Source organism: Pecten maximus, chromosome 11 (assembly GCF_902652985.1).
Source record: "Pecten maximus chromosome 11, xPecMax1.1, whole genome shotgun sequence".
Lineage (NCBI taxonomy): Eukaryota > Metazoa > Mollusca > Bivalvia > Pectinida > Pectinidae > Pecten > Pecten maximus.
In genome coordinates, this window is record NC_047025.1 from 31,881,986 (window position 1) to 31,908,764 (window position 26,779).

Genomic DNA, 26,779 nt, shown 5'->3' on the forward strand with positions numbered 1-26,779 from the left:
ACATTTATAAGGTATCCTCGCGTGAGGCGGTTGGTAGATTAAAGTCGCTGCAAACGTTCTGTATTTGTCATTTGTTTAATTCCAGGTATGATCTTGGTAGCTCGCCTCTTGACGTTTTCAATTAGATCAATATCTTTAAATTACTCATATAGACTTATATAGGGTAATCCTGTTGTCTGATCCTATTATTTCAAATATATAAATATTAAAAAAAAAACAAAAACAAAAAAACAACAACAACTTAACAAATGATAATAATAAACATAACTAATATTTAAATTTCTAATATAATTAGGTTTATTGATTGTATGTATATCGAACATGTATTTGTATATATTTGGAATAATAAAATAATTTTTGAATTGAAAAAAAAAAATACTCATATACGGATTCCATACACTGGAGGCATATTCCAAGTGTGGTCTAACGAGTGACTTAAACAAAAGTTTAAACATATTTTCATGCAGATAAGTCATAATGTTCTTCTTATAAGACCAACAATACTATTGGCTTTGCTAATATTTAATTGAATATGTTTGCTAAAGTTTAAATCTTCATCCACCCAGAGACCTATCTCTGATCCACCATTACACCAATGTCTTTTTCACATGTTGTTATTTCATTTTATATTATTTTATATATTCGTTTATTTTTTTAAGAGTTATTACCATTAGTTTTTTTTTATACATGAAGTTTATACTGACCCACATACATTTTAAATCATTTTATGTATAAATTATTATTGTAACGTGCCCCTGTGGTTCAAATAAGAAGAAAGGCGACTTGACAATGTATGTTACACGAATTATTATCCGCGACGTTTTTGCTGCTCCGGGTTTTATTGTCGACCTAAAAAAAAGTGTCATGGCGGCGCCCATGTTTTCTAAACGTGAAAATCTTGGAAAGAGAATATTTGAAGCTTCTTCATTTCTGAACGCTAAATCGAAACACAAAGACACAATATTGAATCACTTCTTCAATTGTTCTGTAAGTATACATTTTCAATTAGCGTCGTTATTAATCTGTGTCATCTATATTGTATATGTATGTATGTATGTATGTACCGTGTCTCCAGTTTTGACGCATGATACAGCTACATGTATACAGCAGATTATACGGCTGTAAAAGATGAGACCTACATTATGTCTTCAAGGTATTTAAGAAACGGTTAAACTGAAACCAAACAAGCACACCAATATAACCATTGTGAATTTTGTCTATTTGACAGGTTGGATTAACACTACCGGATGCTAAAAATGTACCAGATGATATCCACAAGCTTTGTATGGACGAGAAATCCTTTTCAGTACAGGGATTATCAGCCTTAGAATTGATAGACATGGATTTGATTGGAGCATTTATCAGACAGGTTATAACAATGTATACCTCTTAGCTCACCTGGTCTTCAACAATTCAATTGAATTCTTTTTAAACCATACTGATTGAAATTTTACTTATCATTGACTACAGGCATTCAAAGGTGGTGGGGATTTAAAATTGTACAAATAGTGGGTCTGACTCTAAATTATAAAACAATTACTTTGGCTTGTGCAGGCAATCGAACAGAGTGGACATGCACAATACACAGGAAATTACACTAAACAGTGAGGCTAGATCCCATGGGGCTGAAAGGATGGGGGATGAATCCTTCTTTGTAGCTTATAGGGATGACAGGAACTTGACTTAATTTCGTCTGAGGCATCCTTGGGTGAAGAGAGCCCCATGTGGGGAAAGAGGAATTTCTTTAAAATCTTTCTTCTGTGTGCATAAAGGGATTTTGATCAGATATGTTGTGCTGCATTCTTTGACAACATGGAATGAATATGGTTTAAGTTGCAGAAGGGTTGATTCGAATAAAAAAAAAAAATGGTTATTAATGTTAAGTGCGTTTCAACTTAATTTGCTTTGAATCTTCTCTGAAATTAGAAAGCTAAATGTTAGTTACTAGTACAGGAATGTACATGTACATGTGTTCACTGCAATATATGGTACTGGGTGGTAGATCCCAAAACTGGGAAAAGTATTTTTAAGGTAACTTAAATATGAATGTTTTGCCATAATCATTGCAATATCCAGGTGAGCAATGCAGGCCCTCTGCCGCTTTTATTTACAATGTATTCTTTTGTATCTTTTGAAAAATATTTCAAGCCCAGCTTGAATTGTGTATAAAAAAGCTATTTGAAATGGAAGTTTTAGCAAAATATATTACACCATGTTAATTTTAATTCTGTATTTCCTGTGGCAGGTCGCCTGTGTCTGATGTTAATACTGTATTTCCTGTGACAGGTCGCCTGTGTCTGATGTTAATTCTGTATTTCCTGTGACAGGTTGCCTGTGTCTGATGTTAATTCTGTATTTCCTGTGACAGGTCGCCTGTGTCTGGTGTTAATTCTGTATTTCCTGTGACAGGTTGCCTGTGTCTGATGTTAATTCTGTATTTCCTGTGACAGGTCGCCTGTGTCTGGTGTTAATTCTGTATTTCCTGTGACAGCTAGGTCGCCTGTGTCTGGTGTTAATTCTGTATTTCCTGTGACAGGTCGTCTGTGTCTGATGTTAATTCTGTATTTCCTGTGACAGGTCGCCTGTGTCTGGTGTTAATTCTGTATTTCCTGTGACAGGTCGCCTGTGTCTGGTGTTAATTCTGTATTTCCTGTGACAGGTCGCCTGTGTCTGGTGTTAATTCTGTATTTCCTGTGACAGGTCGTCTGTGTCTGATGTTAATTCTGTATTTCCTGTGACAGGTCGCCTGTGTCTGATGTTAATTCTGTATTTCCTGTGACAGGTCGCCTGTGTCTGATGTTAATTCTGTATTTCCTGTGACAGGTCGCCTGTGTATGATGTTAATTCTGTATTTCCTGTGACAGGTCGCCTGTGTCTGATGTTAATTCTGTATTTCCTGTGACAGGTCGCCTGTGTCTGATGTTAATTCTGTATTTCCTGTGACAGGTCGCCTGTGTCTGATGTTAATTCTGTATTTCCTGTGACAGGTCGTCTGTGTATGATGTTAATTCTGTATTTCCTGTGACAGGTCGCCTGTGTCTGGTGTTAATTCTGTATTTCCTGTGACAGGTCGCCTGTGTCTGATGTTAATTCTGTATTTCCTGTGACAGGTCGCCTGTGTCTGGTGTTAATTCTGTATTTCCTGTGACAGCTAGGTCGCCTGTGTCTGGTGTTAATTCTGTATTTCCTGTGACAGGTCGTCTGTGTCTGATGTTAATTCTGTATTTCCTGTGACAGGTCGCCTGTGTCTGGTGTTAATTCTGTATTTCCTGTGACAGGTCGCCTGTGTCTGGTGTTAATTCTGTATTTCCTGTGACAGGTCGCCTGTGTCTGGTGTTAATTCTGTATTTCCTGTGACAGGTCGCCTGTGTCTGGTGTTAATTCTGTATTTCCTGTGACAGGTCGTCTGTGTCTGATGTTAATTCTGTATTTCCTGTGACAGGTCGCCTGTGTCTGATGTTAATTCTGTATTTCCTGTGACAGGTCGCCTGTGTCTGATGTTAATTCTGTATTTCCTGTGACAGGTCGCCTGTGTATGATGTTAATTCTGTATTTCCTGTGACAGGTCGCCTGTGTCTGATGTTAATTCTGTATTTCCTGTGACAGGTCGCCTGTGTCTGATGTTAATTCTGTATTTCCTGTGACAGGTCGCCTGTGTCTGATGTTAATTCTGTATTTCCTGTGACAGGTCGTCTGTGTATGATGTTAATTCTGTATTTCCTGTGACAGGTCGCCTGTGTCTGGTGTTAATTCTGTATTTCCTGTGACAGGTCGCCTGTGTCTGATGTTAATTCTGTATTTCCTGTGACAGCTAGGTCGCCTGTGTCTGATGTTAATTCTGTATTTCCTGTGACAGCTAGGTCGCCTGTGTCTGATGTTAATTCTGTATTTCCTGTGACAGGTCGCCTGTGTCTGATGTTAATTCTGTATTTCCTGTGACAGGGCGTCTGTGTCTGATGTTAATTCTGTATTTTCTGTGACAGGTCGCCCGTGTCTGATGTTAATTCTGTATTTCCTGTGACAGGTCGTCTGTGTCTGATGTTAATTCTGTATTTCCTGTGACAGGTCGTCTGTCTGATGTTAATTCTGTATTTCCTGTGACAGGTCGTCTGTGTCTGATGTCCCATAAGACTCGTATCGATGTGGATGACTGTGTGGCTGTTCTGCCTACAGGTAAGTACACCTCTGTTAACTGGATTATTTACTTGATATTCAAGTTATTCATAACTCCAATCAGGGCCCAGTTTTTTAAAAGTTGATTAGCTTAATCACTTGATTAGTAAAAATCTTATTTCGCCTTTACTTCAAAACCTCTGTGTGTGTATTCCTTAAAATAGGCAGGTAGGAAGAAACTGAGGAGTGTTATTGTTTCATAAAATTTTGTCATGTTCGTTTTACCAGAAATGATTTTATCAGGATTTTAAAATTGTTGTTAAACTGTTTAGCTTAATCACCTTTTGAAAAACTGGTGCCAAACAGATATTAATGAAATGGTTCCCGAACTAATACCCAGCATAGTTTTAGTATATTCTGTCTCTCTTGATAGACCTGATATAAATAGCACTGATTTCTACTGTCATTCCCATTTAATTCAATAATAATGTCATGAAATTTCTTTCTTTATTCTTACAGATATTATCTATTCAAATTCTAATCACTGTAGCATATAACAGGATATATATTTACCTGTATATATTTTACAGGACAGTTAATTCTCCACCTGACTAAAGACACATATCAGTGTTTGGGGCTAGAGGGAAAGCCTGCAGAATTTCCTCATAAGAATCCAGACAAATTTGGTAATGTCAGCTGAAAGATTATAGATTATACTTTTTTTTTTTAACAGAATTTGTTATATACAGGTAAACACAACTTATATGGGTTTATTTAAGAATCAGAACTTCAGTTATAACTTTTACATGTGTTAACATATACCATAATTTCTCAAGAGATAGTTTGTTTTAGAGTTCGACAAAATTCTGGAGACAATTTGTGACAAGTGACGTATACTTAAAGATACAAATTTATTACATGTGAGAAGCAGCTAGTATTACACATGTAAGGCTATAGAGTCAGCAGTTTTTTCATTTATTTGAAATTACATTAAATGGATTTGAAAAAAATATTGATATCAATAAGTGTGTATTCTCCATGTAATGAATTGTCTGCAAGGGTATTAATGTTGTCAAACTAAAATAACAAATTTTACCTGATACACAGTGAATTTACAACCAAGGTAATTTGACTTAATTGTTTTTGACAGTTGTAACGATCAACCTCTTGGAAAAGTGCTTCAGACCAGAAAAGAAAAAGTACCAACGAGTGTTTCGATGTTTACGGGATAGACTTGATGTACGGTTCGATGTCATCATGACATGGGATCCTAATGGTAAGTAGTCATATGATATGTCACTTTGTCCAAAGAACTGGGTAAGCTTTTCTATATACTGTGGCGTGACTTTCATTAGTAACTTCTTTCATTTAAATTTATCAAATAGCAGTAAGCCATCTTTGGAACTAGGACTTAGATGTTACACGAAAGAAGGGTATTTTTCTCCTTGTTATGGAGAGGCTCTTTATGTGAAAGTATTGGTAATTTTATTAGAACTACAGCTACATTACAAAAACATCCTGATGACAGATGCAGGTCTTTTCGGCCCTTTGTTTGATGTTTCACAACATGGTCATTGAATGCAGGTTATTGTGGAAGAATACATGCCAGGACTTTTTTGTTTTAATATTTCAAGCAGTTGTTCAGTTTGATGTTTGGTATAGCAAATGCTTGATGATGTTATTACATGTACCAGTCCCAAATAAACTATTTTATAACAAATATATACATATTTATTTCAATCAGATGATGCACTGTGTCCCAGCTCATTACAGAAGTACTTCCAGATAAAGGGCCACACTTGTGTGAAGACAAATGTAAGGTGTCAGCAGAGACTGTTAAAACATTTACAGGTGCCCATATTAGATGTAGAGATGGACTGTTCTGGTACACTGGAATACAATCAGGATGATGTATACGAGTGGCTTGGAGGTGTAGCTGTCAACACATGTCTGTAAGTTGTCATTGATTATCAGGTGATGATACATTGATTTTCTTGGAACTCTTCAATGATAATATGTTTCATGTGAAGTGTACCTGTGGCAGGGGCAGTAACTCCTACTGACTGTACATGTGTGATTAATCTGTTACATACACTTACGATATAGGTTAAATACCTCGTATGATATAGGTAAAATACCTGGTAGGATATAGGTAAAATACCTCGTACGATATAGGTAAAATACCTACTCTGAAGGTCACAGGTGTTAAATTATGGAAAATTGCCTAACAACTCATTCTGATAAAACAAATAATGATATATCTGCGGTGATTTATTGTTCATTTGGAATAATTGAAAATCAAGAAATAACAGTCTCATGCAGTTCATGTTGAAAATCAGTATTCATATAAAATGAGTATACTAGGTCTTGTACATTTTGATTGGATGAGTGTTATTGCAGTATTGCATAAAGTTTACCTCTTGTTCTTCACACATATCATCGCCAATCCAATCCATTTCACAGACATAGTTTTTTGGCATTTATTGGCATTTAATGATTAAGAAAAAAAATTCCCTATTTTCCTGTAATTTTGGATAAGGTATGTACACATTTTAGTGTATGTATACAAGTGTTGTGAACATATATGTCAACTTTTCCAGTGGAAGGTAACATATGTATGTTAATTATCATTGATAGGAATGGAGAGCCAGATAACTACACTACGACCTACAGCTACCCAGGACCAACACGAGAGGTGGATCATTCTATCTATGTCCAGTACAAAGGCTTCTTTTCACCCAGTACCATACACAAAGTAATGGAAGAACTCAGGTATACACAGGTGATACTAGTACATACACAAAGTAATGGAAGAACTCAGGTATGCACAGGTGATACTAGTACATACACAAAGTAATGGAAGAACTCAGGTATGCACAGGTGATACTAGTACATACACAAAGTAATGGAAGAACTCAGGTATGCACAGGAGATACTAGTACCACACACAGTAATGGAGGGACTCGGGTATACACAGGTGATACTAGTACCACAGACAAAGTAATGGAGGAACTCAGGTATACACAGGTGATACTAGTACATACACAAAGTAATGGAAGAACTCAGGTATGCACAGGTGATGCTAGTACATGTAATAGAGGAACTCAGGTATACACAGGTGATACTAGTACATGTACATACATAAAGTTATGGAGGGACTCAGGTATACACAGGTGATACTAGTACATACACAAAGTAATGGAAGAACTCAGGTATACACAGGTGATACTAGTACATACACAAAGTAATGGAGGAACTCAGGTATACACAGGTGATACTAGTACATACACAAAGTAATGGAGGAACTCAGGTATACACAGGTGATACTAGTACATACATAAAGTAATGGAGGAACTCGGGTATACACAGGTGATACTAGTACATACACAAAGTAATGGAAGAACTCAGGTATACACAGGTGATACTAGTACATACATAAAGTAATGGAGGAACTCAGGTATTCACAGGTGATACTAGTACACACACAAAGTAATGGAGGAACTCAGGTATACACAGGTGATACTATTACCGTATTTTACCGAGTATAAGCCCATGCACAGTCTACCGTAGATGTAGTTCCAAGTCGTATACATACCAGTATGTACAGTACTTATTCTACAAGATATTTCTTAGTACTAAGCGCCTTTATCTACTTTTGTGAAAATAAAATGATGAGAAAATGGTTTATACATTCTTATTTGTCTTTACAAATTATGCGGTGACTGACCAAATTTCCCTTGTAACTTAAGATTATGTCACCTGCAATCCATTGACAAGATCCGAATGGAATAAGTGATCTATTGCATTATAATGAAAAATATTTCAGTCATTGATCATTGATGTAGATCAGGTTATCCTCTTTCGTGTTATAATCCAAGATGGCTGCCGATTTTTTCCCCCTCTTGCATAGGGTCTTATCCGCGGATAAGCCTACCCCCCACTTTTGCCCATTTTCAGTGCAATAGCCCATTTGGCTTATACCCGGTAACATATGGTACATACAGAGTATAGGAGTTCTATTATACACAGGTTCAGTGATCAACAGACCATTTGCTGGACCCCAATACATTAATGTACCGTTGTAAGATTAAATATTTACATGTTTATCTATAAATGTATATCCCTAGAAAGAATTTATATTTATCTGAAATATTTTATTTATCTTGTGTGCTACTTCTATAAAAATATACTTTTTGAAGAGTTTGTATGATTAGCAACAATAATCTCCAGACAAGTTTCACTGTATAAATGTATTCAGTGCCATTGTTTTTTTGTTTTCCAGAAATCATATACAAAAGGCGAAGGCACCATGGGCCTGTCTGACAGTGCATGGTCTTGTAGACTCGCCGGTATCATGGGAAACAAAAGAACATGGTTTCCTCACCTGTGGTGATAACATCTACACACTACTGGTGTTCCCAGACCAGCACTACTGGTGTTATAGGGCTTTCTCCTTCTACGATGTTGTTATATAAAAAAAATATTGAAAAAAATTATATCTTCCTATTGTCATTTTACATTGATTAATAGGCTATTACTGTATTGCTAAATTTATGTGATATTTCATATTTTTAAGCAAAATATACATACATCTTATCATACCACTTTCAATATGCATTGTTTTCTTAGATAAAAATATTATGTACACCCAATCTAACTGATGGCGTGTTTTCACAAAAGATTAGTTTTACCAGAGTTTTCCAGATCCTAGGATCATTAAAACGATATCCAGAGGGATCTTGGTGCTCACCACTGACTGGTCCTATTGATTCTATGTACCATAAGACTGATCATTTCTCTAGAATAATGATTTAATAACAAGGAGATCCTACATAGGAAATCTAAGAACTTTCTGTGAAGTAGAAAATAGCAATGCTGAACTTCAAGAATCTTATACTTATTATGTTTTCAAAGGATCACACCTCAAGTTTTGATAATTGAAGCACACCATATTTAAACTACAATGAAAACAAAAGTAAAAGGTTTATCTTTTTTATTGTGATATAAAATTTGCAATTGATTTTCACAAATAAAAAATCAACAAGCTGAATAAAACAACAGAGTATTGAATATACATGTATAAAGGTACTTTGCGACATTACAATTAAATTGTTATAAGGTCACGCATTAAGTTAAAACAACCCAAACACTGCCACTCGAAGAATTAAATGCAAGCTGAATCCATTTGGATAATCTAGAAGTGACTGGTATAACGATATGTACCACCCACACACATGACCTGGATTGCTACAATTCTAACGGACCTCTCAAGTCAATGATACAGTCCTTCTAACCAACCTCTAACAGACCTCTCAAGTCAATGTTACAACCCTTCTAACCAACCTCTAACAGACCTCTCAAGTCAATATTACAACCCTTCTAACCAACCTCTAACAGACCTCTCAAGTCAATGTTACAACCCTTCTAACCAACCTCTAACAGACCTCTCAAGTCGATGATACAGTCCTTCTAACCAACCTCTAACAGACCTCTCAAGTAAATGTTACAACCCTTCTAACTAACCTCTAATGGACCTCTCAAGTCAATGTTACAACCCTTCTAACCAACATCTAACGGACCTCTCAAGTCAATGTTACAACCCTTCTAACCAACATCTAACGGACCTCTCAAGTCAATGTTACAACCCTTCTAACCAACCTCTAACAGACCTCTCAAGTCAATGTTACAACCCTTCTAACCAACATCTAACGGACCTCTCAAGTCAATGTTACAACCCTTCTAACTAACCTCTATGTAACTGCTATATTAATCCAACATCTAAGTACTGCTAATGAGTTCGAACAACACAAGACAGGAACTACCCCGACATACCTCAAGGTCATTGGTAAACTAGATCAAGCCTGCTATATCAAGTTCATCATTATGTAGTCTACAACAACATGACAGACCTCCAGTCCATACTTTAACTTCACTGGCAGCGGTCAAGGTCATGGATAAACTTCAATCCCCATGGCAGATAATAAGGTAAGGAATCAATTACTGGTAACTGCAACTAGTCGTATTTCAAGGCCGATGGTAAGTTAGAACAGAGGTCAAGGCTGGTGGTAGGTTAGATGTTGGAGCCACCCTAACAGAGGTCAAGGCCGGTGGTAGGTTAGAAGTTGGAGCCACCCTAACTGAGGTCAAGGCTGGTGGTAGGTTAGAACCACCCTGACAAGAGGCCATGGCCATCGGTAGGTAAGAACCACCCTGACAGAGGTCAAGGCTGGTGGTAGGTTAGAACCACCCTGACAACAGGTCATGGCCATTGTTAGGTAAGAACCACCTTGACAGAGGTCAACGCTGCTTGAAATTTGTGACCAAAAATAGATTTCAACCACATTAAGACTTAGTCATGGTAAAAATACTGGAATAAATAAACATAAAAAATGAATACATCAAGGCTGAAATTTATCTAAAGCTACAGACATCTAATTTCTAAATTATGATCATGTATTTTCTAAAGCTAGACATCTAATTTCTACATTATGTACATGTATTTTGACATTGAAGTTTTAAAACAAAGACATATTCAACAAAATGGTTTAAGAACCAGTAACTTCACCATTCCTGTATCTACATGTACATAAGATCTATGACAAGATGGCAATAATTCTCTCTAGGTGGTGGTACAACAAGGCATGTCTTTAATTGATATTGTTATCATTAGAATCACAGAATCACCTGAAGTATAATTTGACGTAAACTTTTAAAAAATTCTCAAAATCTACACTTCTAAATATTACAGTAATGTTATCAAAGTATGTTGGCTTGGTTTATCACCAGTGAACAGAAAGAATCATTTTTGAGATGGGATGAGCTTGTAGTAGCTAGTGGTTACCTCACTGAACATCATTGATGGGGGCCTGCCACATGCTATCTTGAAGTAAATTGTCAAAGGACACAACCACTAACAGCACAGGATGGTCCGGTTGTCTCAGCTACCTGAGAAACATGAACCATGCCTGATAGGGATCCAACCACACATGTCATATCTTTATCTGTGGTCTGATGCTCTATCACCCGAGGTATGACACCCAAGCTACATTTCTTGTGACGTTTGATGAGAAGCAATAACTAGCAGGAAATACACCAAAGTAAGTTACTAAGTGAGAGTCTAATACATCATAACACTTATACTATAAAGTCATCACTCTGATAAAGGGTACAGTTATATCTGAAAAATAATTCAACCCTGTGAAATTACGAATACAATATACCTTTAACTTACTTTTCTCTCTGTCTATATGGGTAAATAACCGATCTTTTTAATTTTCTAAATATTATTTCATATTTATGTACCAAGAGACTTGACAAAGTCTAACATTTAGTTATTTAGTACTGAACACATACAGCAGTAATGAAAAACCGTTCATGCCTGGATGAACACAAGATACATGTATAATGTCATGATGAAGCACACCAAAATTAAATAATCAATAAGTATGATGATATAAAATAGTTGATATCAAATTAGTGTTAAATGTCTTGGCATTAAAACTTGATCAGAGTAAAAATACCTCTTCAATGATTCCTTAATGAGATTCGTTAAAATAAAGTAAAATCAACCTGCTACACCATAACTACATAAATATATTATTATACATAACACATCGGCATTATTCTACACTGTAGCATGTCCTCTGTTTAATACCTAAATGTAAATAAATTTCATATTTAAAGACCAGTCTTTTAAAACAATAAACAGTTTCTGGAATTTTTTTTTTGAATTTTTTGTTGGACTACCCCATATAAAGCATATAAAGCGTTACAATGGGGATACAAATGAAATCCAGTGGGAAGACTGGGATTATAATTTAATAGAATTTTCTCAATGTACCAGTAGTAGAGCAATCAACACAACTTATCTATTTGTTCACTGAGGATGCTAAGTACTTTACTTTATTTTCAGTACAGACTATATGTAACAGAACTACAGAATGTAATTTCTTATTAACATATAATAATAATGATCAGCTAACTATAGCATTTTGTTTATGTACACTATATGTTTAATACTAAATGCCAACACTTATCTATTATTCATATACATGTATACTGAAAATCTTTCAAACACATATATTATTTCTTAAGCTAACAATCATGCATCACATTTCACAAGGGGAAAAACTCTATATGAAATGTATTGCCATTTTTTTTCTCTGACTGCTATGTAAAATGATCAACTGATCACCAAACATGATCTGTTACTAATTACTAAATGTTAAACATTTCACGTAAAATAAATCTGTAAAAAAATTAAATATCAACTTTAATAGTAATCTCCCAGACTTTTTAGTATATAATTTTTACTTTTCAAAAGCAATAGTCAAGGACCTATCACAATAACAAGTCGAAGTAAGATACCATGAAATGAATATTTTTCAACAAGATTAAATCTACAACAATATACCGGTATCTGAGATACATAAAAACCAAATATGGTGGTCAAAGTTCCAGGTGTGTTAAATATAGGACATCTGAGTAGAAGATTGTGTAGATTACATAATATGTATTACAAATATATTCCAAATACTTCAGGAAAGTTCTGAATTGTGAATACTGACACTTATATCATTAACTTAAGGTGGCTGTGTACCCAATCAGAACACAAAACAAACATTTTGTACATTTGATAAAAATTCTGTAGTTGAAGCATATCCATGCCCTTTATAGTTAAAACAAAAGAATATTGAAAGGTGTTTTAAAGAGCAAAATTATCACCTGAAGCTCACATAAAATCTGTTTTGAATGCTCTGATATCACCAATTACTTTTTTCCAAAGCAAGTACCCAAAAAAGAGTGAATTTCTTAATATTGTGCACTTCAGATGAGCATTTTTTATAAGGATGATCTTTTGAACTTGTATGTTGTTTTCTTTTTCGGGCAAAAACATAAACTAAATAGGCATTGTATGTGCCTTTTTTAACAACATAACATTAAGATATTGCCACCTTATATTAATAGGGTTTAGAAGATTGAAAATTACTCTTCCCTGTGGAAATGAATATTGGTACAGATCAAATTATACATTGTATGCTGTACAAGGTTTTCGATGATTTAAAGCATGCAGTCCATATCACAACACATAGATCTACAGAGTGATTTTTTAAGTCACAGTGCAAAGAAGACTAAGGACATTTCAACAGAATGCCCTCATATTGAGAATGTTGTCCTTCATGGATTTATCATAGATAATCTATTAAATATACCACATACAAACATCACCCCACATCATACCAAAGGATATATTTTTTTCTTTTGTTGGTGGTGATATTCTAAAATTTGAATTAAAAGATCAATTGGATGATATCCAACTCATTTTGTTCTTTGTTATCAGGTTGTTTAAAGTTGAGTTTTATTTAGAATACACAACCTCATTATATCTTTCTGTTTTGCCTTAAGTTCATACAACTACAACTGCAAGCATTTGATTGACCTATAGCCATAGAGAATGCTGTAAACAAGTATTCTATTTCCAGGTACTGTGTAAATTTTTACATTTCTTTCAAGCTTTCATATGAAACAGATACCTTTTAAACATCTACATCCAGTTAAAGTTCTAAAGAGTTAAATCAGGCTTCCGTAGGAAGCAATTGTGAAGCTTTGAAATTTGGAAGATACCTCCTACATTTAATCAAAACTACCAAAACTACCAAAACTCCCACAACTTCCAAAACTGCTGAGAGAGCTCCAGCTGCCATGGCCACCAAATCCCCAGCCTCCAAATCCACCTCCCATCATCCTGGATGCACCATAACCAAGGGCAGCACCACCAATTAAACCTACAGTAAAATAGTTTGTTTAGCACACAAATAAATTTTAATTTCAATCTTTAAACAAGAGATCCCAGAGGGATCTTGGCGCCCACCATTGAATGATCTTCATAGGTTCCATGTCAGATTGATCTTTTCTCTACTTTTCCCTTCCTCTAAGTCTTACTAATCTGTGTAAATTCAGAAACAGCCCTCTATAGCTAGTACTTTTCAAACAAGGGGAACCTATATATAAAATTTAAGATTTAGCGATAATAGCTGTCTGTCGGCCATATGCTGTTTTCCGATTGGTCCCAATATGCAAAACTAGGCACTGAGGGGAACCTACATATGAAATTTGAGAAAGATCCCTTCAGTACTTTCTGAGAATAGCGATAACAAACTTCAATTGTCGAAATCCAAGATGGCTGCCTGTCGGCCATGTTGTTTTCCGATTGGTCTCAAAATGCAATATGCATAACTAAGCACCAAGGGGAAACTACATATGAAATTTGAGAAAGATCCCTTCAGTACTTTCTCAGAAATAGCGATTACAAACTTCAATTGTCAATATCCAAGATGGCTGCCTGTCGGCCATGTTGTTTTCCGATTGGTCTCAAAATGCAATATGCATAACTGACAGCAAGAGGAACCTACATATGAAATTTGAGAAAGATCCCTTCAGTACTTTCTCAGAAATAGCGATAACAAACTTCAATTGTCGAAATCCAAGATGGCTGCCTGTCGGCCATGTTGTTTTCCGATTGGTCTCAAAATGCAATATGCATAACTAGGCACCAAGGGGAACCTACATATGGAATTTGAGAAAGATCCCTTCAGTACTTGCTCAGAAATAGCGATAACAAACTTCAATTGTCAAAATCCAAGATGGCTGCCTGTCGGCCATGTTGTTTTCCGATTGGTCTCAAAATGCAATATGCATAACTAGGCACCAAGGGGAACCTACATATGGAATTTGAGAAAGATCCCTTCAGTACTTGCTCAGAAATAGCGATAACAAACTTCAATTGTCAAAATCCAAGATGGCTGCCTGTCGGCCATGTTGTTTTCCGATTGGTCTCAAAATGCAATATGCATAACTAGGCACCAAGGGGAACCTACATATGAAATTTGAGAAAGATCCCTTTAGTACTTTCTGAAGATTGTGTGATTACATTATGTACTACAAATATATTCCAATACTTCAGGAAAGTTCTGAATTGTGAATACTGACACTTATATCATTAACTTAAGGTGGCCGTGTACCCAATCAGAACCCCAAAACAAACATTTTGTACATTTGATTAAAATTCTGTAGTTGAAGGGATATCCATGCCCTTTATAGTTTTAAAACAAAAGAATATTTTAAAGGGGTTTTAAGAGCAAAATCACACCTGAAGCCACATAAAAACTGTTTTTTAATCTCTGATATACCAATTACTTTTTTCCAAAGCAAATACCCATAAAAGAGTGAATTTCTTAATATTGTGCACTTCAGATGAGCATTTTTTTTTTAAGGTGATCTTTGAACTTGTATGTTTTTTTTCTTTTCGGGCCAAAACATAAACTAAATAGGCATTGTATGTGCCTTTTTTAACAACATACATTAAGATATTGCCACCTTATATTTTAAGGTTTGAAGATTGAAAATTACTCTTCCCTGTGGAAATGAATATTGGTACAGATCAAATTATACATTGTATGCTGTACAAGGTTTTCGATGATTTAAAGCATGCAGTCCATATCACAACACATAGATCTACAGAGTGATTTTTTAAGTCACAGTGCAAAGAAGACTAAGGACATTTCAACAGAATGCCCTCATATTGAGAATGCTGTCCTTCATGGATTTATCATAGATAATCTATTAAATATACCACATACAAACATCACCCCACATCATACCAAAGGATATATTTTTTTTCTTTTGTTGGCGGTGATATTCTAAAATTTAAATTAAAAGATCAATTGGATGATATTCAACTCATTTTGTTCTTTGTTATCAGGTTGTTTAAAGTGGTGTTTTATTTAGAATACACAACATCATTATATCTTTCTGTTTTGCCTTAAGTTCATACAACTACAACTGCAAGCATTTGATTGACCTATAGCCATAGAGAATGCTGTAAACAAGTATTCTATTTCCAGGTACGGACGGACGGACGGAGGGACGGACGGACGGAGGGACGGAGGGACGGACCACGGACCACGGACGCAGGGCGATTTGAATAGCCCACCATCTGATGATGGTGGGCTAACAAAAAGTCAGCACTGTTAATGTAATCATACCTGAAAAAAGGGTTGAAATTGGAAAACTCAATTTCTCCAAGTCAACAATTTTTTGGTTCTGTTACTTAAACTGAATCATTTTGTTTCTTAAATGTTTTATCATAACCTTATTATGAAACACGATAAGAGAAAGAAAATAACAGATTTCATTTTTCATGTTTGAGATCACAATTTTACACTAAAGATTGCAAAATTTACTGAAATAACCTGGAGATCCCAGTTCTAAACTGGTGACTTGACATAATACTTAACATATATATCATACAAGAATACTGATTATCTGAATTATGACTTTCTGTTTTATCACTCAGTCTATTGAATTAAAACAATGATTCCATGTGGGGTTTGACATAGGAATTAAGCGAACTGCAGATTTGGCTCGCTTTAGGTGCAGCACCCATGTCTGTATCAGGAGCTGTCCAGCCTTAGATCAAACCTAATGGACCTACCAGAGGCAGGACAAGGGTCACCACCTTGCACCTAGCCAGGATAAAGGAGAGTTAAAACCAGGAACCAACCAACCAAATCCAAGATAATGATAATAAAACAATGATATAGTGGATTGTTTACCTGCTGCTACTTTTGTAGCATTGCCTCCCCCAATTCCTCCTAAACCACCGCTCTTCTTTTTACTTCCCTGCTGTACATAAACTACTTGGGGTTGTTGTTGCGGTGGGTGTGCATAACCTGGTTGCTGTTGGTAGCCATAAGCTGAAAAAAGAAGGATGTGTTGGCTTTTCTTATATTCAGATGAGTCAAAAGATTTACACAGACAAGCGAGATTCATCAAACATACCATTTAGTGTATTTGATCATAACTGATGACCAAAGAAAGATTTTGTATTTCTTTTTGTAATGTCATCAATTAGACATGTAAGATATGAAAGCACCTGGGACTATATGAACACTTATTTCACAGACTTTTTCCTCTTTTAACATTAAATTTATACATATGACAATCTGAATATGACTGAGCCTGAGGTATTCTTATGACAGGTGTACAAAGTCTGATGAATGTCTTAGTGAATAAAGTCACGGGTGTGACAAATCAGATAATGGTTTTATCTAACGACAAAAGTGACTCTGACCATGGTACTGTGAAATCTTAACTGATCCAAGGAATTCTCTCATACATGACCAACTTCTGTGTCAGGTATAACTAAAATCTGTTCAGAATTGAAGTCATCTGAACGACACGGCATCAATTAATGATTTTCTTTCATTGGAATAAGAATGTTGACCTTGATATTGAAACCATGGGATATGAATTTACCCAAGTTGTTCAAGTATTTAATGATAGATGATTGTATAAATTTTGTTAAAGAAATGAAGTTTCTAGAGCAATTACAATTGGAATTGGGAGCATTATAGAAAGGGACTGATAAGGGTACCAGTGATAGTATACAACATATCCATTCAGTTCTACTACATGTATGCTTGAATAGGTGATATTAAAACAGGTTTAGTAATTATGTGGGGATAGAGAAGGAAAAGATTGGATATGTAGCATTCAAGTTTGTTACTAGGCTCTATGTAAGCATAAATCAAGCATTTTCCACTGTTTCTTAGGAAAATTGCTATAAAATCATAACAAGCCGGTCAAATGTACAAAATTTGACCAGCATGGAAAATCTGAATGCACCAAAGCAATCAAATTATTAGGATTAAGTGTCTCTCAGACCAGAACTGCTGACGTCTGCTTCAGGACGGTTTAGGGAAATATCAGGGGAACGTCTTTTGGATCAGATTGGCTTAATATCAATGAACTATCAAAACTTTTCCCCTCGATGTCAGACTGTTTCCTTTAGACATGAAACAATTGTGAAATAAGGTGTTCTTCTACTGATCAATGCCTTCATATTTAAATGCTTTTAAGTACACTTACCGATCACGAAATCGAACACAAACGCAATAATATTTGAACAGAAATGACCCTGTTTTTACCTTGTTGAGGGGCATAGCCTTGTTGAGGGTAGGGCTGATATTGCTGCTGAGGGTAGCCTTGAGGCGGTGGTGCATACTGCTGCTGTGGTGGTGGAGGACCATACCCTGGCTGTGGGTAGGGACCAGGTTGTCCCGGGTAAGGGGCTTGAGGATAAGGAACACCTCCTGGCTGAGGTGCTTGTGGATACCCACCTGGAATGATCAAAACTCTCAATGAAAAATACTTTTCATTTACAAGCAATTTATTTTTAGAATAATTTAAACATACAGGAAGAATAACAGCAAAGTGAGCAGGGCTCACATAGATATATCTGATAATACCTCCACCCCCTCATCAATAAAACAAATCTTCCCGTAATTTTATGAAATATCTTTTTTATGAAATATCTTGTTTCATGAGATATCTTGTGCAAGCTTTTTTCTTTTAAAGTGCAATGCTATGGTATGAATATAATCTAGATATGTCTTTGGGTTCATGTGATATCATGCACGCAAACTTTTTGTTGTCCAGTGTGACCTTTGACCTTTACCCTTGACTGATGTCCACAAAAATTCAACCAGGTGCAGACCTTGATTGTATGATGCTATGGTGTGAATATGAACTAAATATGTTCAGGGGCTCACAAGATATTGTGAGGTTATACAAGGTTATAATGGAAGAACAGATGGACCGATGGATGCACAGACAAAGCGATTACGTACTATATATACTAAGTGGGGGTATAATGAAATATTAAACAGGCTTGTGAAGAATGTATTACCACTGAAGATGTGTATCCCTAAAACAGAATGTATAAGCTGTTTAAGTACACTATACCTGCCAATCCGTCAAAGCCTATACTCCCGGAGGCAGGAGCTGGTGAGTATGGGGGAGGGGCAGACCCTCCATACCCAGGCTGTGGCTGGGGTGGGTACTGGGCGTGGGTCTGTGGAGCAGTCTGAACCTGTATGGGAGCCTGTTGCTGTTTTTGAGAATGGTGCTGTGGGGGAGGTGGAAGCTGTAATACAATAGCAAATTTAGTAATTAGTTACGTCCAATTGTCACGATAATTTCAACAAATAGTGTAAACAACATACAAATAGGTAAGACAGCAGGCTAAGCTGATGTGAATCATTTCCAAGTCATGGTGTAAGTTAAAAGTGAAAGTATCATAGCTTTGGGCACTGTACAATATCAACATTAGTGAGATTCAATTATTATAATATTGAGGTTAAAATCATTCATAAGCTTTCAAAGTGTATTACCAAAATGAGTACAAATAGCAATATGAGAAAATCACTAGATTTTGAAAACAGTGAACATCAGTATTAATATTGATCTCGGATATTAAAATGTCAATAGATTTTGGAATTGCAGTATATATCTTTGTAATCAATCAATAGTTATACATTTGGATCCCTCTGAATACCAGTAACAAACTTAATGAATGCTGAATGTGTAAACTTTATTTATTCTACAACAATTGTGAAACAACGAATTGTGAAACAAGTTATACCAGCTTAAATAAATCACTCTTATTTATCTGAATGAAAGAGCACGAGGGATCTGAGCTTGGAAGGAAACCGGAATACCTGAAGAAAACACATGAAACAAATCCTGGTAGCCAATGTGTAAGGCAAGTGTGTTACTTCTTTGCTATCCGACCACCCTTTTAAGTGAATGTTATTATATGTTACTTCTTTGCTATCCGACCACCCTTTTAAGTGAATGTTATTATATGTTACTTCTTTGCTATCCGACCCAGGGGTAGAATTTAACTTTTTTAGTAACTTGCACGTTGTTGCGTGTGGATAAAATTTTAACTCGCAAAATTACAAACTTACTCGCAATTTTGAAATTATGTGTTAACATTAAATATAACAGATGTTTTATGATCACTAATCTTTACTTTTCAGAACCACAAACAAAAGAACAGTTGCTTCAAATAATGTTTTTATTTGAGCCAAAATACAATTAATTTTTGTTTTGGTTTTTGTTTTATTTAACTCACTGTTCATATCAGCCAGGGTACATATATACTCCCTTCAAATATCATCAACTTCAAGATCAATGAATATTGAAGGATTTTGATCCTATATATTACTTATATGTTATAATTTATTTTCAAGAGAACAAAAAATCAAAAAAATCAGTCATTTCATTTGATTTAATCACGTATGATTTCTCATAAAATCTTTGACTAATAATGAAATAAGTATTAATTCTATCTAATTAAAATGCTATTCCCTGTCCATCATGATTTTACAACATATTCGTGATTTGGAAAAAAACCCCGAATTTTTTCATTTAAAAATTTCATTTTGTTTTTGTCATATCTGAAGTTGACTTGTTAAATTAGAAAATGGACAATACAGTAAGTGCTGATAGAATTTCAAGTAAGAACAAAATATTTACTGATGATGACTTGGCGGGACTGTATTCTTTGCAAGTTTTGCAATAAATTTTAATAACTTGCACATGCATGATCATCGTCAAGGTTTTTTTCCAGGTCAATATGCAGTTCACGCTCCCATTTCTCGACAATTTGTTTTGTTGGCCTTGGGATGCATGTCACTTTTTTTCTTAGGAGTTGGGCTACTTTCTCTACATGTGTCCTTGCTCTCATTATTTTCGCCGATCTTTTCATTGATGTTCCGGCAGCGGCTGACTTAAAAAAATTGATTATGTCAGCCATGCTAGCGAGACGTCACGATTTGTTTCTCGGAAACTATTCATGTATATCGTAGTCTTTGAGACGCTTGAAACTAACGAGTGCTGTGTACAAGCGTCACCAATAATGCATTGTCTGTGTGTCGGTTTTTGTTTAAAGTTTTCGTCGATGTTTTACTATGTGTGTCTGTTTTACAAGGATTTATATGCACTCGCAGAAAAATGCGAGTACCACAAATTTCTACTCGCAAAATGAAAAATCAGCTCGCATTTAGCGAGTGTGCGAGCGTTAAATTCGAACGCTGCGACCACCCTTTTAAGTGAATGTAATTATATAAGTTGTGACAAAAGCATCGTTTCTGATCAGTTACATATTAAGTAGTCGAAAAAAAAACTTACAGTGCTGCATATGGCTGTCATCCACTCACTGTTGATGAAAGAATGAAATATTAATACAAACAATAACTTCGGATGAATACACAATATTCAAGGATTTAAACAAAAACCATTTAATGTATAACTTTTCAGGGTGAATTCCTACATTAAAATGTAGATAAATTTTATTCTGAAGATATCTCAAAACATTTTCAAACATGCTTAAAATGGTAGGTACTCTTCTTTAATCCACTTAACCAGTATATTGATATATCAATTATATATTGCTCCTTTTCACTTTGCAGTTTGCTTACAAATACAGTGTATGAGTGAAATCCATGCTGACCTCTATACTGAACCCAACGTTATTGCTGAATCAAACATGTGTAACACTAATCATATAAGGTTTTACACAAATTATCTAAACCTGTTGGCTGACTTGGGAATGGTAGTGTCCGTAATGAAAGTTATTTTTATAAGACCCCTACAACATTTGTTTTTTGTTGTTGTTGAATTACCAGTATATTGACAAAACAGAAAACATATAAATCATTTTGAAACAAAATTTGTATAGGGAAAGAAATGGTCAAACAACTGTGGGACACAGATAAACACTGTATACTTACTGGAGTTCAGCTTCAGATGCAGCCAGGAACCAGTATATCTTTGCCTTGCTGTTGTTCCGTGTGGGTACAGCCAACATCTGGCTATATGAAGTCCCTGACGGCACCTGTGGACGTCCTTCCATACCGTCAGTGTAACTTCCGAAGGCGAACCTCTTTGATACATCCTTTAAAACAATAACAGCTTTAAACAGGTATGTTTTAATTTTAGTACCCAGGGTATATATACACTTTTGGCCATGACCATTGTTAGCTTATTTTCAGTTTTGAATATACAATTGAAGTAAATATCCTAGACAGCTTTTCAATTTTTTGTATCAAATTATAATTTTGTGACGTACATATATTTTCACTTTAGAAAATACTATCAGAAACCCATATTAAAGAACATGTAAATTTGGCTGAATGGAAATAACCAATTCAATCAAACACCAGATTTAGTCCAGTTCATAATTTACCACTGTGATTCAGAAATATTCAAATTATATTCATCAAATAATGCTTTTAGAGGATGGCTTTTTTTATCATATAACTTTCTAATATAAATCTGTACATAATACAGCTTATATATTACCTTCATGTGAACTTTGCCCTTGACCTCATTGTCACCTTGACGTTTGTAGATGACAAGGTTGCTGTCACTGTATAGGATCACCCACACAGTCTGCCAGCCCCCGGAGAACATACTCTCTGGTGAGAAATTATAAATGTGAATTCTACGAAACAAAGACTCAATATTACTTTTAAGAGCTAATTAAAAAATACTTGTCTATGTTTACGTATATCATGCATCCACAGAAGATCTGAGATCTGACTCTTAGGTTTGAAGGAATATGTCTATTTGACATATGTTATGACCCTTCAGATTTCTCAGAAATAGTGATTTGACTTCTGAAATTGCTAAATGTCAAGGGTCAACTGGATGCCCTGATACTGATAAGATATGTATCGCGATCCCTATATGAGAATTTAAGCTGGTGACCTATCAGATGTCTGATATTCCATTGTACAGTAGTCATGTTTTGTTTGTGGCATTTCCAGAATATGAGAGTCCCTCGAAGCGTTCTTGAATTTAGATAATTTGGATTTGAAAGAACTCTAACAGACAGCTTTATAAGCCACTAGAATGGCCTTTTCAGTCATGTTGTTTACTACAAAACGTAAGCTAACGTTGGTCAAGGGAGATAACTACACATTTTCAAATATCGCTATACAAATCAAAGATAGACGATGCATCAATGCCCCACATTGCGATCCAATGCATCGATGAATCATTACACCACTATTAAGCAGTTTTTTTAAATTGATGATATTAGTCATATATAGGATATTTCTTAAAACATTGGTTAAATGTATGTGTCATTTTAAAACTGCTTATAGAAATTAAACACATTAAATTATGCACATGTATATAGAATTTAATGGACTTACTACTGTACCGCTTTAGGTAACCTGACTTTACAATCTGTGTCATCTTGGCACTTTCTCTTCTTCTCTACCTGAAATAATATGTATACTCCATTGTACATGCATATGTCATGTTCACTGATGTCAGTGAACTACAATAATTTTCAAAGTGACAGTCATGAACCAATTATATCAATATATACTGCTTTAAAAAACTCGAGAAAGACTGGTCTATCAATGCTTATGAAAAAACATGCTAGAAATATAATAGAGGCCAAATGCAATGAGCCTTAATTAAACTTCCATTTGACTTAAAAAAAGCCTAGTATACCTGGCAGCCATTTTGGATTTCTGACCAATCTCGGGATCATTTAAAGAAAGTTTGAGCTGAATCCCACTGGTGGAACTCAGAAAGAAGTTTGAAATGTGTTTTTCAAGATGGTGGCAATGACATGTACAGTCATCTTTGTTTTCAGACCGACTTGAAAAGTGACCATACTTGGTCAGGACAACCTCAGGATCATTTAAGGAATGTTTGAGCTTAATCCCAATGGTGGAACTAGAGGGGAAGTTACAAGTTGGGTCTTCCTCTAATTAACATGATTTGAAATGCATCTATAGTATTTTCAAATAATTGTATTTACCGATACCAAAAATTCTGACATTTTAATTTTTAACTTTATTAATTAAAGGTATGTATATAGCAGAGACTGGTATGTCCGGTACATGATTGTATAGAAATACATTGTACTTATATTTTATGCTTTACAACTTATCCATTATTACCACAATAATCAGTCCTACATACACATACATTATGCCTAATGTCTGTATGTGAATCTTAAATCTGGGAATGAAGGAGTTACAAGTGTCAAGTAAGTATAATTTTGTTGTGTGTAGCTACTGTATCATATCCAGTTGATGTAATGATGATATCGTCGATAGTATATTTATATAGCCACACGTGGCAGACACAACTTCTTTAAATTTCTGTAGTGTTAACGTTCTAACCCATAATTGATAAACTATATATATATACCTAGAGAACAAGAGAATTTAAAACTATAGCAAGTCATGGACAACAAATATAAATAATATGTCAATAAATCCTTCGAGCCAGCAAATCTGAATGAGGGTGAAATGTACCACCATATGATCATGATCAGGATCAGCAAATGTTGTGATCATGAAATATGGATATCAAATATGGAAAAAAACCTACGTATTTGAAGTGTACATATACATGTACATGTTATATGATTATTCCATTGACAAAGCACATTTTTTGATTCCTCATGATCAACTATCAATATTAGGACCAAGAGTAGGATTTCTGCTTAATCATTGTATTGATATAAGAACTAACACTTATGTACTTTTAAATTATATACATTGTAATATATAATATAATAGTGTGATTTTTATCAAGATTGCATGTAAAATGTAGCTGTGTCGACGTCCATGTTGAGTCATATTAAAAGAATTTACACACAACTCTATGAAAAAGTGCTAAAGGCTATGCTTTCTTTTAACAGCTTATAATTTATATATAATACTGTACTACAGGTGTACGCATGTGTCATTGGCAGAAAGTTCCTTCTGGCATCCAATTAATTTTATTTCTTTCATCATCTAGAACACTCTTGGCTATACTCAACTGTCATGATTAACAGTTTGATGTTTGTTTAAATTAAGGCAAGCCCAGAGCATTGTTTTCAAAATTTGTTCTTTACTAATAAGAAATAAAGATAGTTTTTTTAAAAATAAATATTACATAAAATATTATATATATTTATTCCAAATTAACATTATATCACTGATCGATAGAAATGAATGTCTGCATGGATCAGCATCTTGATCTTGAACTTATTAATACACTATAGCTGCCAATTAACAGCCATTGTCATTTTGAGGGGTCTCACTGTAGTAGTTGGTGACTATCTCACTGATCACATATGATAGTATCATCACATGTACATGTCATCCAGAGTAATTAAGGTAAATGTCTTGTCCTAATGCATGGACACAACCATGACAGCACACTAGACTGGCCTTTTCCTCAGCTTCCCCGGGAAAACACAAGTTTGCAAAATGATATGGGTGTATAGGGATTGTCGAACCATGCATCTCGTATTGCTGGAGTTCTCTCTTCTACAGCATTTTAGCATAATGAAAAAATAGTTATATAGTAATTCATTATAACAATTATTCTGAAAATTGTTATAAAACTATCATTCAAAATAAGAATTACATTTGGATTAATACATACATCGTTTACCGTCTCCCCACAGGGACATGTCTAGTGTTATATGACAGAATAAGTCAGGGAAACCTAAATAAGTTTATATCTATATACGTATAGGTATACGTAATTCTGACTTATTTGATCAGACTAGACATTTTGCGATCGTTTCCCTATATTAGTATAGCGATCGTGGCCCTTGTTTTATCTGCAAAACTATGGGAAAATGTTAACAGTTTATATGCATGTGCTTACATATACCGATTCGGAATTAAGTGCTATAGGCCTACTCAGGGACATATATAGATCTTATTATACGTCCCTGGCCTACTATTATCAAGATACAACGACGAGGATCAACCATAACCACACTAATTTTCGGCATATATCAGTACTGATTCTAAGACTGACTCACATTCTTGAACATGTACGAACTGTGTCTTGTAAAAATAATAAAAACGGTACACATTTTTCTCATACATACCCAGTCAAATATGATGTATTATCTAAAACCGTGAAATCATCGCTTTACAATCCTCCGAACAGAAACATCTCGATCCGAGTTGACGAAATATTACTATTAATTTGACAGACACATGCTTTGAGTGTGCACTTTTTTGGAGGTAGACGTCAAACACTTTGATGATTATGAATAATGAAGAGAAGACAACTCCATTTCCCGCGAAATTTCAACATTTGTGTGTTCGTGTGTTCAGCTTCAGATATACTAGTACTGTTTATGCCAAAGTTGCAGTAAGTTTATACCAAAATTAAAACTCTAAATATAGCAATTAAAAATTAGTCATTTTAAATCTGCGCAGGTATTAATGAACTATCACTGTATATATAACCCTCTTCACGTCCTTTCGCCAACAGATTGCCAATGTAATCGTCATTTTTGACGGAATTGGAAAACGATTAAGAAGTACACGCAACCCTTTTGGGATCACATACATTGTTTCTTTACTGTACTGCAATACCGATATTAGAAACGAGCTCGTGTGCTGAGTTTAAATACAGTTAAAATTTCAAACTCTTTGGAAGGGTGGGCGGGGACTAGTTAATTTAGAATCCATTTGATGATGATATCGATGATTTTGATTTTTGAGCAGAATAGAAAAAAATAAAATTCACCTTTAACTAAAAAAAACTGGAGTAGTCGGTTATTTGTATCTTATGTAGTTAGATATGTAATGTTTTATTGAAACCCTGATTTATAATCTTTGTACTTGTACATTTAATTTACCAGTTTTTTTTTTTTACACTTTGCAGCTTCATCCATATCCATGCACCATTAAAATATCGGAAGCTAATTGTATTGGACACCGATAGTTCTTATGCACTACAAATTGAAATGTCATTACACAAAATTTGTTTTCAG

General features: G+C 35.0%; 2 protein-coding genes across 4 annotated transcripts; one reads left to right on the forward strand and one right to left on the reverse strand.

Annotated features, from left to right (window-relative positions):
• Nucleotides 1-864: 864 nt before the first annotated feature.
• LOC117338560 (ribonuclease P protein subunit p40-like) lies at nt 865-9,564 on the forward strand. The gene is made up of 8 exons (XM_033899918.1): nt 865-987; nt 1,270-1,369; nt 4,105-4,173; nt 4,704-4,799; nt 5,264-5,389; nt 5,858-6,065; nt 6,751-6,885; nt 8,396-9,564. The coding sequence occupies exons 1-8, from the start codon at nt 865-867 to the stop codon at nt 8,586-8,588; spliced, it is 1,050 nt and encodes a 349-aa protein (XP_033755809.1). The 3' UTR covers nt 8,589-9,564.
• Nucleotides 9,090-25,998, reverse strand: LOC117337188 (trithorax group protein osa-like). 3 transcript variants are annotated; one of them, XR_004534770.1, is made up of 10 exons: nt 25,883-25,998; nt 23,181-23,248; nt 22,324-22,439; nt 21,753-21,916; nt 21,151-21,178; nt 18,919-19,099; nt 18,102-18,293; nt 16,728-16,868; nt 9,828-13,898; nt 9,090-9,377 (listed from the first exon to the last, which is right to left on the reverse strand). XR_004534770.1 is itself a non-coding variant. In XM_033898037.1 (9 exons), exons 2-9 carry the CDS (start codon nt 23,221-23,223, stop codon nt 13,747-13,749), a joined length of 1,017 nt encoding a protein of 338 aa, XP_033753928.1. In that variant the 5' UTR covers nt 23,224-23,248; nt 25,883-25,998; the 3' UTR covers nt 9,090-13,746. The 3 variants fall into 3 exon arrangements, 1 of the variants encoding a protein (XP_033753928.1); XR_004534769.1 differs by having other exon boundaries at nt 9,090-9,557; XM_033898037.1 differs by having other exon boundaries at nt 9,090-13,898.
• Between the last annotated feature and the right edge of the window lie 781 nt (nt 25,999-26,779).

Excerpts from the sequence above, each read along its gene's own strand:
- LOC117338560 (XM_033899918.1), top strand. The coding sequence starts at position 865 with ATGGCGGCGCCCATGTTTTCTAAACGTGAAAATCTTGGAAAGAGAATA. Across the intron at positions 1,370-4,104 it reads TTGGAGCATTTATCAGACAG|GTCGTCTGTGTCTGATGTCC; the intron begins GTTATAACAATG and ends TTCCTGTGACAG. Across the intron at positions 6,886-8,395 it reads AAAGTAATGGAAGAACTCAG|AAATCATATACAAAAGGCGA; the intron begins GTATACACAGGT and ends TTTGTTTTCCAG.
- LOC117337188 (XM_033898037.1), bottom strand. The coding sequence starts at position 23,223 with ATGACACAGATTGTAAAGTCAGGTTACCTAAAGCGGTACAGTA. Across the intron at positions 21,917-22,323 it reads AGGGCAAAGTTCACATGAAG|GATGTATCAAAGAGGTTCGC; the intron begins GTAATATATAAG and ends ATTGTTTTAAAG. Across the intron at positions 16,869-18,101 it reads AGGCTATGCCCCTCAACAAG|CTTATGGCTACCAACAGCAA; the intron begins GTAAAAACAGGG and ends TTCTTTTTTCAG.